This window comes from Typopeltis vanoorti, chromosome 23 (genome assembly GCF_054136105.1).
Source record: "Typopeltis vanoorti isolate ZY-2024b chromosome 23, IOZ_Tvanoo_1.0, whole genome shotgun sequence".
In the NCBI taxonomy this organism is placed as follows: domain Eukaryota; kingdom Metazoa; phylum Arthropoda; class Arachnida; order Uropygi; family Thelyphonidae; genus Typopeltis; species Typopeltis vanoorti.
Window position 1 is genome coordinate 46,976,164 of NC_143571.1, and position 14,395 is coordinate 46,990,558.

General features: G+C 37.0%; 1 protein-coding gene across 1 annotated transcript in view; it reads left to right on the top strand.

Annotated features, from left to right (window-relative positions):
• The window catches only part of LOC150093819 (histone-lysine N-methyltransferase 2C-like), a 1,065,326-nt gene that overhangs the window by 748,995 nt on the left and 301,936 nt on the right, over positions 1 to 14,395 (top strand). Inside the window, exons 49-50 of the mRNA XM_090412524.1 lie at positions 533 to 2,080; positions 6,661 to 6,740. Of these exons, the coding sequence (XP_090268650.1) occupies positions 533 to 2,080; positions 6,661 to 6,740 (1,628 nt within the window). The remainder of the gene's footprint in view (positions 1 to 532; positions 2,081 to 6,660; positions 6,741 to 14,395) is intronic.

Below are 14,395 nucleotides of genomic sequence, written 5' to 3' on the forward strand. Positions count from 1 at the left end.
TTTTGTTTCGTTGTTTATATTTAACCCTTCTTTTTACTTTCTGCATTCAATTCAGTGATAATTTGTTTAAGTTGTTCTACAGGGTTTTCTAAAAGAACAATATCATCAGCAAATAATAGGTGATTTTTAGTTTTTTCCCACTTACCATAATTCCTGTATTTTTCCAATCAAGGTGTTTAGAAGTTTCTTCTAGGTTTGCCGTAAATAATTTAGGTGAAATGGCATCTCCCTGTCTAGCTCCCTTTTTTAATAGGAAATTCTATATCTGTTCCTGATTTTAAACTACATATAGTCTTAAAATTCCCATATATCCAAAACATTTATGTATTTTGGATATATGTAATAATAATAATAATATTTTCCTATATGTTTTTTCAACTTATATCATAATCAAGTTAATATAATTGTTTTTATGATTATGTTGTACGTCTCTGCTACATTTTTAACATATCCAAATATCTGGTGATTTTATTTTATTATCTAATATTATATAATAATAATGTAATTTTTTTTTTTCTGGTATAATTAAAAGGTGTGCCTCCACCAGATCTCGTTGGGCAGCCATTTCCAGCTACTCTTCCAGTTTCTGTTGCAAACCATATATCACTACAGTCTAGCCGATCCTTAACTCCAACAGTACGACCTCCTCCACCATATCCTCATCATTTGCGACCTGGTGGCCCACACTTTCTTATAGGACAGCAGCAGCAAATATTAAAACCACAAGAAAGTGGACCTTATCAAGCTATTTCTGGACAGACTCGTCCACTGTTTTCAGTGCTTCCAACTCATGCACAGACATCTGAACGTTTGCAACATGGAAGTGAAACTAAACGAGACCTTATGTCCCAGCAAGATCCCATATCAAGACCTCTTTCTAATCAGAATTCCTCATCCTCTTCATCGATTTTATCTGGAGATGGAGAAGGCATGTCAAACTTTGCACATTCTGTTCCCTCAGTTTCCCATTCAATATTATCAAATGAAACTCCTTCACAGGTAACTAGTCATGGTGCACAAACTCATTTGCACAATAAAATCAAACATCACTCATCTGTTCAGGCTAACATAGAATGCAATTTATCTTTACAGAATGTTGATTCAAATCTGTTAGAACTGTCTGTAGTTAGCAGTAGAAACGAAGTTCCTTCTGATGTGGGTTTGCAACAAAATAGCATGTTGTATAATAATCAGAAATCACCAAAGAATCAAAAAGACCATGGTCCTGAACCTTGTGGAATTTCAAAGAACTCAGATAATCAGATGCCTTCAAGCTGGGAAGAATCTCTAGATAATAACAAATTTGGAAATTCTCTGTTACATTCCAGTGAAACGTCCCACCATAATCAAAGTAATGAAAAACCTCATGAATCATCACAAAATAAAGAATCAAATATCGATGATGTTAGTCATTTAAAACTTATTTCAAAACAAACAATAAATGAAGAAAAGGAGAATACACAGTTGAATCTTAGTCAAGAACCTGTGGTTTCCATGCAGTCCAATTCTTTAATAAGTCATACTAGTGAAAACATTTCTTCTATTCATCAACAAGTGGATAATTCTGTTAGTTCAAAAGATATGTTGTTAAAAGTAGATGAATGTTCAGGTATGTCAGTTACTTCTGAAACATTGCCTGTGAGTTCTAAAAATAGTGTTGAAAATCAACATTCTGTGTATGAAAAAAGCAATAGTAGTAGTAGTAATAGTACTTCATTATCGTTTCAAGAAAATGATGTAGTTCCCATTGAAATCAAACATATTAAGAAAGAATATATAAAAGATGAAATATCTGATATTAGTAGATCTTCATGCAGCATGGAAAATAATGACAGTTCTGAAAATCTTCAAAGTGGAAAGCATGGAATTGAATCGTCATCTGTACTAGACATTAGACAGTTAAATTCAATTAGTGATGATAAGAAGGATCATAGGCTGTTATCTTTAGTTAAATTGAAACATGAAAATAACTGCTTGGGAACTCAGGATTCTGCAGGAAAGAATTTAACCTCTGTTGCGTCAGTTGCACCTCAAGAAATACTAGAGCCACATATGGTGAAAGAAGAACCATCAGGAAAAGGTAAATTTTTAAAAACTAAATTATAGTAAAATATTTTATTTGTCTTAATAGTTACTATCTAATAGCAAGCATAATGCATGTAATATTATAATTTTTGAATATGTAAATCGTATTCAGATCTATTGCTAATAAGTTTCTTCTCTCTTTCTCTCTCTCTCCACCTACCTCAACTTTTTACCAATCCTCAATCCTAGACTGAGGTTGGGTAAATTACAATGATGTAAAATCTCTCATCTGTATAATTGCCATTTAAATAACAAAAAAAGATATAAATATAAAATTTTGGCTGCTTTTTTATTTTATACCTTTGATCAATCTACCTCCTATTCTAATTCCTGTCTTCAGCTTATCTAATGCTTCACGCATTATGTCTTCCACATATATACTAAACAAGTGAGGAGAAAGTAAACATCCTTGTCTAACTCCTTTTTGAACCTGAAGTCAATCAACACCTGTTCTTACTGTGACTTCTTGCTCCCTGTACAAGTTGGCTATCAACCTGATAGTTTGTTGAGAAAAACCCATTCTTTTCATTACTTTCACAGTTTCACATGCTTAACAATTTGTAAAGCATGTTAAATTACACTCAGTGGGATTCTTGTTAACACTGGCTGAGAACGAAGCAAAAGTTGGTCTTTTTCACTTGGCAGAAAAAAAAAAAGAAATTTTCTTGATTAGAAATTATATGGATATCAGATGAATCTTCCAGTAGATTTGGAAATGCCCAATATGTATTGGATCAGCATTCTAGTATATGCATTGTGGTATCCTTGGAGAGAAATGTAGTAATATATATATATTGCATATGCAAGGATTGTGGCTGTTGCATTTCATTAATGATTTGATGAGAAGCTTTTGTTATAAAGATGAAGAAGTGTTGTTTTTTAAATGTTTTAAGGCTGTCTTTATTCTGCAGAAATGACATTGTGTTTTGGTGGTATCACTTCATTTATTATAAGGATCAAGTAAAGTCATAAGAAGTCAACCTCTTCTTAAGGAGGGAGGAGGAAGAAGTGGCTCTTCTATTTTAGATAATAAATGCATTTTATATGTGCATACCACACAATTAAATCCTTTCCTGTGAAAGTTTTTTCTTCTATTATCAGCCGATGACTTGTTCATTGTGATTTTATTTGGTAGGGATTCTTGATTTTCATAACCTTTGTTGTTGTTTTTTTAAAGCTTGGAATTTTCAAATTAATTTTTTCTTGTTCATTAGCCAAATCTTGTTGGTTTGATGGAAGATGATATCAGTATATTTTCTTCAGTCTCTTCTAGAATGTGGATCACCAACTTTGTGCAGTACATTTTCAGATTTTTTTATGAGTCCCATATCCATTGCCTGCACCAAGGATGTCATGTTGGCAGGCAGAAATTCCAGCTGGAGTGAGGGTGTGCTGCACAATTGTCAAGGATCAGAACTGTTCTTGATTTCTAGTTTAACTCCACATCCCACCTAATTTCTTAAAATATCAGAAGTTATCCATGCATTCTTATTAGCATAGTACGTACGCGACCAGTAAACTATCCATAGCCTCTTAAAGCATCAAGACTTAGCATTCCCAATAACCTACAGCTTATTTTCTTCAGTTTCTGACATGTTTGAACAGCATAACACAGTTATGTGATCCATTACTTTCTTAGAACCTGACAATGTTAAATGATTATAGTAGAGAGAACCATCTAAAGTGCTTGGTCACTTAAGCAGGCCTTTTTAATCAGCATTATAGATATTATCTGCACAAAATTTCTGAAGTAATTTGGGCACTTTATTGGAGTTCCTTTCTTCTGCACCTACAATATCAGCACTATCCTTTTTGGCATGTGTTTTCTTGAATTTCCATTAAGACAATCACCATCTGTTGTTTTAAAATCATCATGACCAAGCTTCTTGATGCCTGCCTTGAGCAGAAGACTACACAGAGTTTTTTGGCAGCTGCAGAAGTTATGGTCAAGATGTCTTTGTGCGGAAAGGTTGGAGGTGTAGGTCAGTCCAAGAAGGGAAATCAGATTGTGTTTGGATATCATGTTTATTATTAAAGGTTAGGGGATGTTAGCTTTTTCTTCTGAGAGATCAGACAGGACTGGGATGTGCTGGTGGCATTGAAGTCTGTGAGATTGTCCTTGTCCCATTGAATTATGAGATGGGAGTTTGGGACATTGATCATGGTGGATCTCGAGGAATCTAACAGTTGGACACTACAAGGTTTTTCAAATGAAAAGATCTATTAAGCTATGGATAGGATTTGAAGTTGCTTGCATTTATATACAGGAGGAAGACTGTGTTATGAATGTACAGAACCTTGGGTTCTAGCATTGGTGGGAAAATTTGATAATAAAGCATCTACACTAAAAATATCCTTGAACCAGACTTCCATTAGACTGTATGAAATCACTTTTAGAGATACAGAGTCAAAGAGGATAGCGCATGGTTATTGGAATTGGGGGGGGGGGGTAGTAAAGGCAACAAAATAAAAGATATAAAATAAGGTAAGGAGATCTTGAGCCAGAGCAGATAATAACAGGGAGATTTTCAGGTTTGATAACCCCTGGCAAGGCATGTCTGATCTAACAGAAGTTAAATCAGTGCATATTTCCCATTTTACAGGAGTCATCATGCAACATGTGGTTAGAGTAGCTGAGATGATGCCTGTAAATAGCAGTATACATCGTTTATGTCCCAGATCTTAGTGAATTGGATGTAGAATTGCTTTTTATTGGATGAAATTTTGGAGGTGTTTTGTCTTTTTGGGGGAGGGGGGGATGTAGAGAGAGAGAGAGAGAGGGAGATTTTTTTGTAGGTTTTTTTTTTTAACCAATGAATTTTTTATATTCACAGTGTTGCTACTATTTGGTTTCATGGAGTACTTAATGCCAATACGTGCTGCTATACTCAAAATCCTCTGTACATGACCTGACAGAGCCTCTAGATCCAATACCATCAGGTTCGATCCAGTCCTAACTTTTTTTTTTTTTTTGTATCAAATGAAGCAGGTGCTGACTAATTTATTAATAACACTATGTTCAGCATGTCCAGCTAGACTATTACCTGCACTGCATGTGAGGAGCCAAGGGGGAAAGAAGCTGGAACCCTACTGAAGAGATGAAACATGACACCATCCTTTTCACACCAGCAAGCATGCTGGTGGTCATTCAGTGGGTGATGAATGTCATCTTCCACTACAAACTCCTAGACCCCAGAAGTCCAGTGTTTACGGTGGAAATGTCCTCCCAGTGATAGTTCTGACTCTCCCTTTTCATTTTTCGCCTGTTACTAATCTTTACTTCCTATATTCTTTAATTTGCTTCTCATTATGTCTTTCTTTTACTCTCCTCTATTCCAAACCATTTTACATCATAGAAAATGGTGTAAAATGGAATATGTCAGAAGTTATCATTACTATATATAACCAAAATTCCCTGCAAGAGTATCCCATGTGCTAATTACTTTTTGTACATGGGGGGGGGGGGATTTGTACATACCTGTCAGGTCACCTACAGCCCTTTCATTTGTAGCCAAATACTACAAGAATGACACCAAATGCACTACCACCATGGCACAGCCATCATACAGCTTCTGCTTGTGCAGATTAGTGATACATTCCATTCCTTCCTCTGTCTACCATCAGCTTTTTCAAACACAAAGCAGAACAATTATTCACTTTTCTATACAAATAGTTCAAAATAATATCTAATCAGATCCCAGCATAATGTACTGACTATACTGATGGTATAGTCTTGCATAAAATGAAACATTACCAAAGGTGTGTTATTTATACCGAATCCTGGACAGTCTCCTGTCTTGAATCCCGAGCCATGTTGGGATCAAGAGAAACAAGGCTGCAAATGTTACATCTCAACTCCTTCCTTAAATACCATTATCTTCCTGTCTCCTACACTTAAGACAAGCAGATTATAAGACAAAAATTATCCTATTGGCAAACTTCGTGGCAAATAGAGAACTACATGCTACACTAGATTAATCCTGAAATGAAACTGTGGTATATGTTAGTTTTATCATTTAGATTATACCATTACAAATATTTTTATTTATTTATACACTATCTGATCATTCGAACTTTCACTCTAATATGTAAAGTGTTAATATGGAGTTGGTTCACCTTTTTCCTGAGGAAGATTGAAAGTTTATAACAGCTTTCAATCTTCCTGGGAAAGCTTTCCAAAAAATTTTAACATGTTGCCACAGTAATTCCTTTCATTCTTCTGGAAGAACATTAGCAAGGTTGGTCACTGATGTCAGGTGATTTGGCCCAGGCTTGCAGTTGGTGTTCCAGTTTATCCCACAAGGTTTGATGGGATTTATATCAGGACACTGTTTCGGCTACTCAAGTTCAACACCCACCTCATCATAAACCATTCCATCAAACCATAAAACAGAATTTTTTCTAGGACCTAGCATTTTGCATTCACTCTAACTTAAAAGTACATATTTAAATTTCCTAAAAATGATTTCTACAAAATAAAATGTTGCGAGTATTACTGAAAGAATATTTAGATGTTTTGAAAACTTGACTTCTGAAATAATCATAAAAGCTATCATTGTTTTCTCGTTATTTTAGATTTGCCTTTATCCTCCTGTAAAGAAGAAACCCATATGAGTCCAAGAATTGCTCTTTTGTCTAATGTTTCATCTCCTCAAGTAAGTGCAGTTAATTGAGAAATCCTCTGTTGCCATGGCTGTGATTGTTACTAATCAGTTTCTTGAGTCAATGGAAATTTGTTTGGTTCTATAACAACTGTGTAAAAACTCTTAAAGATCACTAAGTTAATTGCTTTACTTAATATAATTATTATTATTGTTCCGGGAAACTCCAAGGAGTCGACAGACTCATCGAGGGAGGCCCTAACATCATGTCAAGAACAACTATTCAACATTCACACAATATCTATCATACCTTCCCTTGAACTCATTCACGGTTGTAGCACCCACAACAGACTCTGCAAGCTTATTCCACTCATTTACCACTCCAAGTAAAGAACCTAGCTCTAACACCCTTGTCAACCACGCTCTTGCCCAGCTTCCATGCATGGCCCCTAGTCCTCCCACCACCAGTCATATTTTCAAAAATATCTTCTGGATCAATCTTATAAAAACCCTTCAGTAATTTGAATGTCTCAATCATATCACCCCTCCTTTGCCTATCGTCCAATTTCTGCAACCCACAAATCTTCAACCTATTCTCATAAGGTTCATTCTACAGACCTGCTATCATCTTGGTCACTCGTCTCTGGACCCTCTCCACTTCCTCCCCATCACGAAGAAACCCTGGTGCCCATAGCTGGGCACAGAAGTCCAGATGGGGTCTTATCAAGGCTCGATACAGAGGAACAACAACTTGTTCGTCTCTGCATGTTAAAGTATTTTTCAGAAGCCAAGTGATTTGGTGAGCTGTTTTAGTTACTTTTGCAATGTGCCCCCTAAACTTCAACTCCCTATCCACCAACACTCCCAAATCCCTGGCCTCATCAATCTCCTGGAGTATGGTTTCACCAATGCGATATACTGCTGCTATTCTTTTCACCTCAAAGTGCATAACCTTACACTTTGCCACATTAAAATGACATCCATTTTTCCTAGCCCAGTCCTCCAAACTATCCAAATCATCCTGTAAAATTTTGACATCCTGTGCACTCACAATTGCTCTACCCAACTTTGCATCATCAGCAAACAAGTGAACACTTCCTCTCAGATCCTTTCCAATATCATTGATGAACAAATTGAAAAGCAGTGGTCCAAGAACAGAGCCCTGTGGCACTCCGCTAGTCACAAGACGTCTTTTAGACTCCACTCCTGAATAAACCACTCTTTGATATCTCTCCTTCAACCACCCTCTTATCCATCTCACCAACCCTATATCTATACCCATCTGCTCCAGTTTACTGATTAGGGTTCCGTGTGGTATCCTATCAAAGGCCTTGGCAAGGTCCAGTAGTATCACTGTAAACCCGTTACCCCTATCCAGTTCTGCCGTCACTGTGTTATAAAACGTGAGCAAGTTACTGAGGCATGATCTACCCTTCACAAAACCATGTTGTCCCCCATACAATATCCCATTTTCATCTATCCAATCCTGGTTTCTTTTCTTGACTAATTTCTCTAAGACCTTGACAATGATTCCTGATATGCTAATCGGTCGGTAATTTACAACAGCAGTCTTGGAACCACCTTTATGAAGTGGAACTATTTTCCCCTCTTTCCACCCGCTCGGGACTAACCCAGACCCGAGACTCAAATTAAACAAAATGGTCAAGGGTACTGACAATTCTTTAGCTGCTTCTCGTACAACACGAGCTGATATACCATCCAATCCCACAGATGTATTGACATTGAGGTTATGCAATAGACTACTCACCTCCACTTCATTAACCACAATTCCCGTATAATCTACTGGTTTATTTATTCGTTTCTGCAATGTCACCACCTGGATGATATACTTTTGCAAAGTGCTCACTCAGTAACTCAACTATCTCAACTGATTCAGTTACCTCCCTACCATCGGCATTCTTTAAAATCAATCTGCCATGTACATTTTTCCTTTTACTTGCTACATATCTAAAAAACTGTTTAGGATTCTCTTTTTTAGGATTTAAGGATAAATGTGACCGGCATGCATGTGCCTGCCGGTCACCTTTATCCTTAAATTTCCTCCATAGTTGTTTCTTTTTTTGCAGCTCGAACTTAATGGTGTTATTCATCCATTTAACCCCTACTTGATTTATTATTCGGACTCTAGGTATACAGTCAGCCATTGCTTCATGCAAACACTTCTTAACTGCCTCCCATGCACTATCAACTTCTAGTCCTTGCAGTTGTACATGCCATGGCACTGAACCAATCAAACTCCTAAGCTTGTCATACTTTCCAGCCCGATAATTCCACATGTACCCTGTCTTAATTGAAAATTCTACACCTTTAGCCACCTCCCAAGTTAAGACCCTATGATCACTCTCACCGATTGGTGGCAATGTGGTCATATTTGTTACAGCCAAATCCTCAGATGTAATTACTAGGTCAAGCACTCTCTGATCCCTAGTATTTTCCATTACATGCTGTCGCAGATAGTTATCCCTTAATAACTGCATAAAATCCAGTTCCTTCCTCCCATGTGTCCTCTCCTCACTCCAATCAATGCGACCATAGTTGAAATCTCCCATAATAATCACCCTCCTTCCACCCATTTCTTCTATTTGCTTGTGCATACTGTCACCACCATCTTTTCCATCACCTGGTCTATAGCAGCACCCAATTGTATATTTAGTTCTGCTAGCCACAATCTCACACCAAATGGCCTCAAATGTGCTCTTTTCTCTATCCTGCAATTCAACTTCTATTCTCCTTGGCTGGAGCTCATCAGCTATCATCAACAATACTCCTCCTCCTATTTTATTCTCCCTGTCATTCCTGAACACACTATACCCATCACATTCAGTGCATACTGCAGTTATTGTTTAAAATTGCCATTATATTAACTTGGTGTGAATTTCTTACTAAATTTAAACCTTATGGCTGTCATTTTCACTGCAGAATTAATAGACAATAAATATGTCAATGTTAAATGAGACTAATAATTTCATTAGTAGAATTATTATCAGAATTATTATTCATTTAATAAAACCAACCTACCTGTCCTTTTATTGCCCCATTCACATAAGGTTGAGATCCATCTTCTCTAGTTCCACCTTATCTTTCCACTACTTCTGCCCCTGTCCAGCTCTTCCATCTGGCCATCTTCCTTTCTTTTTAATTTTTATAGAATCCTTGTCAAATTTCTCCTCTGTCTATTCTCAGTACACAGCCAGTCCACACTTCCATCAGCATATTTTTATTTCACTGCCAGTATTTTTATTTTATTTTATTTTATTTTTTTTTTTGCTCTTCTGGAAATATTTTGCCTTTATCAATCTATGTGTTATATCCTGGTCAGTGCTGTCTTCAGTATTAATATAAGCTCCCATGTGCTTTAAGTTTTTATTGTATGTTGATCAATTTTAATATTTTCCTGGTATTATTCATATTTAAAATAAACTTTTTTCAGATATCTTTGTTCTTCTGCTTCTGATTTTGCTTATACATCAAAATGTTTTTATGATATTACAACTGTCATAGTTTTATTGTATTCCTCTGTGATCATGTTAAAAGACAGTCTAGACATTACACAACCCTGTCTGACATCAACTCTTATCTCAAGCCATTCTAATGTTTTTTTTGCTGTGCAATGCTACAAGATTTTCTTTCTTTATACATTTCTTTTACAATTCTTGTAAAATTCTGTATTAGGAATTATATAGCTGCTAATAACTTCACATAATCTCTCTATCCGTATTGTCAAAAGCTCTGTGAAATTTAAGTACAATGGATGTCCAGAAAGTATGTTCTGATGGGCTGTCAGAGAAACAAAAATATACTTACAAAAAAAAAACTTTATTTGAAATTAAAATAGACATCTTTCACTACTTTTCTACATAATTTCTGCCATTGTTCAGACACTTATCATAATAGGGCACCAAGAGTTGTACACCTTCATCGTAGAAGGTTGTCTACTGTGGCGCAAACCACGTATTGACTGCCTCTTTGACCTCGTCGTCTTGAAACCGCCTGCCACCAAGGAAAGATTTCAGATGTTTGAACAGGTGAAAGTTGCTTGGTGCGAGGTCAGGACTATATGGGAGATGATGGAATTGTTCCCAGCTGAAGGTGGCGAGAAATTGTTGTGTTATGCTGGCCGTGTGTGGGCGGACGTTATCATGAACCAAAACAATGCCCCTGGTAAGCATGCCATGTCGTTTATTCTGGATCGCACAATGCAGTTTCTTAAAGGTTTGGCAGTACATACTTGCGTTGATTGTAAAGCCTTAACCCAAGAAGTCTACCAGCAAAATTCCTTGTCTGTCCAAAAACACCGTGCACGTGATTTTCTAAGTGGAAACCGTTGTCTTCAATTTCATCTTGACTGGTGATGAGGTGTGCCTCCACTCCATGGACTTTTGTTTGGATTCAGGGGTTGCATGCGAACCCAAGTCTGTGCATGAAAGCATCACCATCCTCATGGTAGCGTGTCAAGAATTCCAATGCACTGCCCAGCTGATTCATTTTGTGTTGTTCTGTAAGCAACTTTGACACCCAGCTTGCACACAATTTCCAATAATTCAGTTTCTCCGACACAATTTCATGAAGACATAAATGCAAAACTTCTGGAAATTGCAGCAAGAGTGACTTCATAGTAAATCCCCGTCGAATCATCTCTTCAACTGAATGCACCAAATCATCAGTCACTAAAGATATTCGCCCACTCCGTTCATCATCGTGCACACCTGTCCTTCCTTCATTAAAATGTCTTACCCATCTTCGTATCATTGAATCACTCATTGCATGTTCTCCATAAACCTCAATAATTTGCCAATGAATTTCAGCTGCTTTAATGTTCCTCGCATGCAAGAAACAGATAACTGATCTAATTTCACATGCGCCGGAAAATTTGATTTTCTTAGACATCATAAACACACACCAAGAAGCGTATGCACTGCAAGAATGTCTGAAAGTGGCACCAATACCTTGCTAATGAACAAACTCAGGGTGATCATTGCAATCTCAGCGCTGCAGTGAAAATATTTAAAAACGAAACTTACTTTCTGGACGTCCCTCGTATAAGGAGGTTCTATACTCTGTTCAATTATATTCCTTAAAATAAAAATTGTACTGCCCATTACTTAAAACCAGCACTGTTTTTTGTAAAACAATAGGAGCTAGTATGCATTCTTTGCTAGCAGGAAAAGTTGAAAATTAAAATGATACTGCATCCATATGTCAGAGGTGTCACTGTTAATGAACTTGTTGGTGTGCCGTATCATTGCATACTGTCCAAAAAAAAAAAAAAAAGCTTTGCTTAAATTAACTTGTTCATGCCTCAGTATCTTTTCTGTATCATTCTGTGTATCAAAATTTTACACGTGCTGACTACTGGTTAATTCCATTCAATTTTCACATTAACGAGATCACCTTTCTATGGAATTATGGTTATCGCTTTCTGTTATCTCAATAACTTTTCACTTTCCACCGCTTTATTAAGATTATTTGCAAATTACCAGCAGCAATTTCTTTAGTTGTCTTGAGCATTTCTACTGCTGTATTATTGTTACATTTCCATTATTATTATTATCAACATTTGACCTCCATGGAGTCAGAGACTCATTGTGGGAGGTACTCACTATTGCATACAATGCTCATCCAACCACTTCTTAAACTGATTCAATGTGTCCACAACACACTCAGGCAATGCATTCCACTCATCAACCACCCTGCATGCAAAGAACCTGCTTCTCACTCCTTTGCTCACGCCCTCTTTATACAGTTTCCAGCAATGGCCTCTTGTTCTACTCCCTCTCCCATTTTATGAAAAATCTCTTCCATGTCTACCTAATAACAACCCCTGACCAGCTTATATGTCTCAATCATATCCCCCTCTGGGGGTGCTTAAGGGTCAAAGCTGTATAACTGAGAGGAGACCTCCACATAGCCTTTAAAGGAATGCGGAGAACCGACCAGGGCTTCTGACCTAATGTCCAATCCTCACCTTCTCGTGGTGCACCCTGTTGGGTATCTACTTTGATACTGAACGAACGAGGATGGGCTGGCAATTTCGGATTTAGCCGACCAAATTGTATTCTTATTGGTTAAACCAAAATAAAAAATGATGGTACAACATGACAAAATTTCATGCCGGCTGGGGCGTCGCCCGGTTAAACAAGGCCCCCGTTGTTTTCGCCAGGGAACCAGGGCGAACAGCGAAAAGTCAGCTACTGGAACAAATCTGAAAACAAACACCAACTCAACATCACCAGAGTTAAAGATCGGTACTATCAATGTAAGAAGCCTGAATGGCAAAGAAATGGAGCTAGCTGAGGAATTAGATAAGTACCAGATCGACATAATAGGGGTGCCTGAAACAAAAAAGACCAAAACTGGTGAGATCTTTCTGAGCAATAAATACAAAATGTTATATTCAGGCAATGACAATCAAGGAAAAGAAGGAGTAGCCATAGTATTCAACACAAAATACGAGGCTAATCTTCTTGAATGGCAGTCAGTCTCAAGTAGAGTAATGTGGGCAAATATGAGAATGGGGAACTGGACAATGAGACTTATTTGTGCCTATGGTCCCACAGAAGGGTCTACTAAGGTAGAAGTGGAGGAATTTTTTGAGGCTTTAGAAAAAGCAACTGACACAATGAAAAAGGAAAAGTTGGTCCTTGTTGGGGATCTAAATAGTAGAGTAGGAAATGATTGTGAGACATACAAAAATATTTTGGGAAAATTTGGAGAAAAGAGCAAAGCTAATAATAATGGCAAATATCTGTTGGATTTCTGCTCAGGACATGGACTGGTTATTACTAACACCATGTTCCAACATAAAAATGTGCACAAATTCACATGGAGAGAAGAGGCTAGGAATAAGAAAAGTCTCATTGACTATGTTATTGTTGATAGTGATGTTTTCTCCCTGGTGCAGGACACCAGAGTGTACAGAGGATTTGAAATTGGAAGTGATCACTATTTAGTCTTGAGCAGGATAAAATTGAATTTCATATTGAAAAGAATAACATGTAAGAAAGTTTTAAAGCGAATAAAAGTTGAGCAGCTCTCAGATGTGAACTGTAGACTAAAATACAGAAAGATTATTGAAAAGAAAATGAAAGAGTTTGAGAACAGGAATCAAGCCTTGGAGATTCAGTGGCAAACTCTGAAGGAAACATTGATTGATTCTGCCAGAGAGGCATGTGGTGAGGTTGTGTGCAAGGATAAAAAAATCAGAACTCCCTGGTGGACACAGGAAGTTAAAGAGGCAGTGAAGGAAAAGAAGAAAGCATATCAAAAGTTCCTGGCAAATAAGTCAGCTTTTACTCTTACAGAATACAGAGACAAATGTAAGAAAGCTAAACAGTGTGTAAAAGTAGCTAAACAAAAGTCATGGGAGGACTTTGGCAAGAATATAGAAAATAAATATCAAGAAGGTGGCAAAATATTCTGGAGGTTGTTGAAGAAACTTAGGAATGGAGGAAAGAGTGCTGTAAAAGGAATTAGAGATGATAAAGGTGAAATGAAAACAGGAGAAAAAGATATCCTTGAAGTATGGAGTAATTACTTTGAAAAACTGCTAAATGAAACAAGTAGTGATGACAGCACAGTGATAAAAAACACTGACCAGGCATGCAGTCAGGAATACATATCCATACTTGAAGTAGAAAAAGCCATCAAAGGCTTGAAATGTGGAAAGGCAGCAGGAGTAGATGATATTC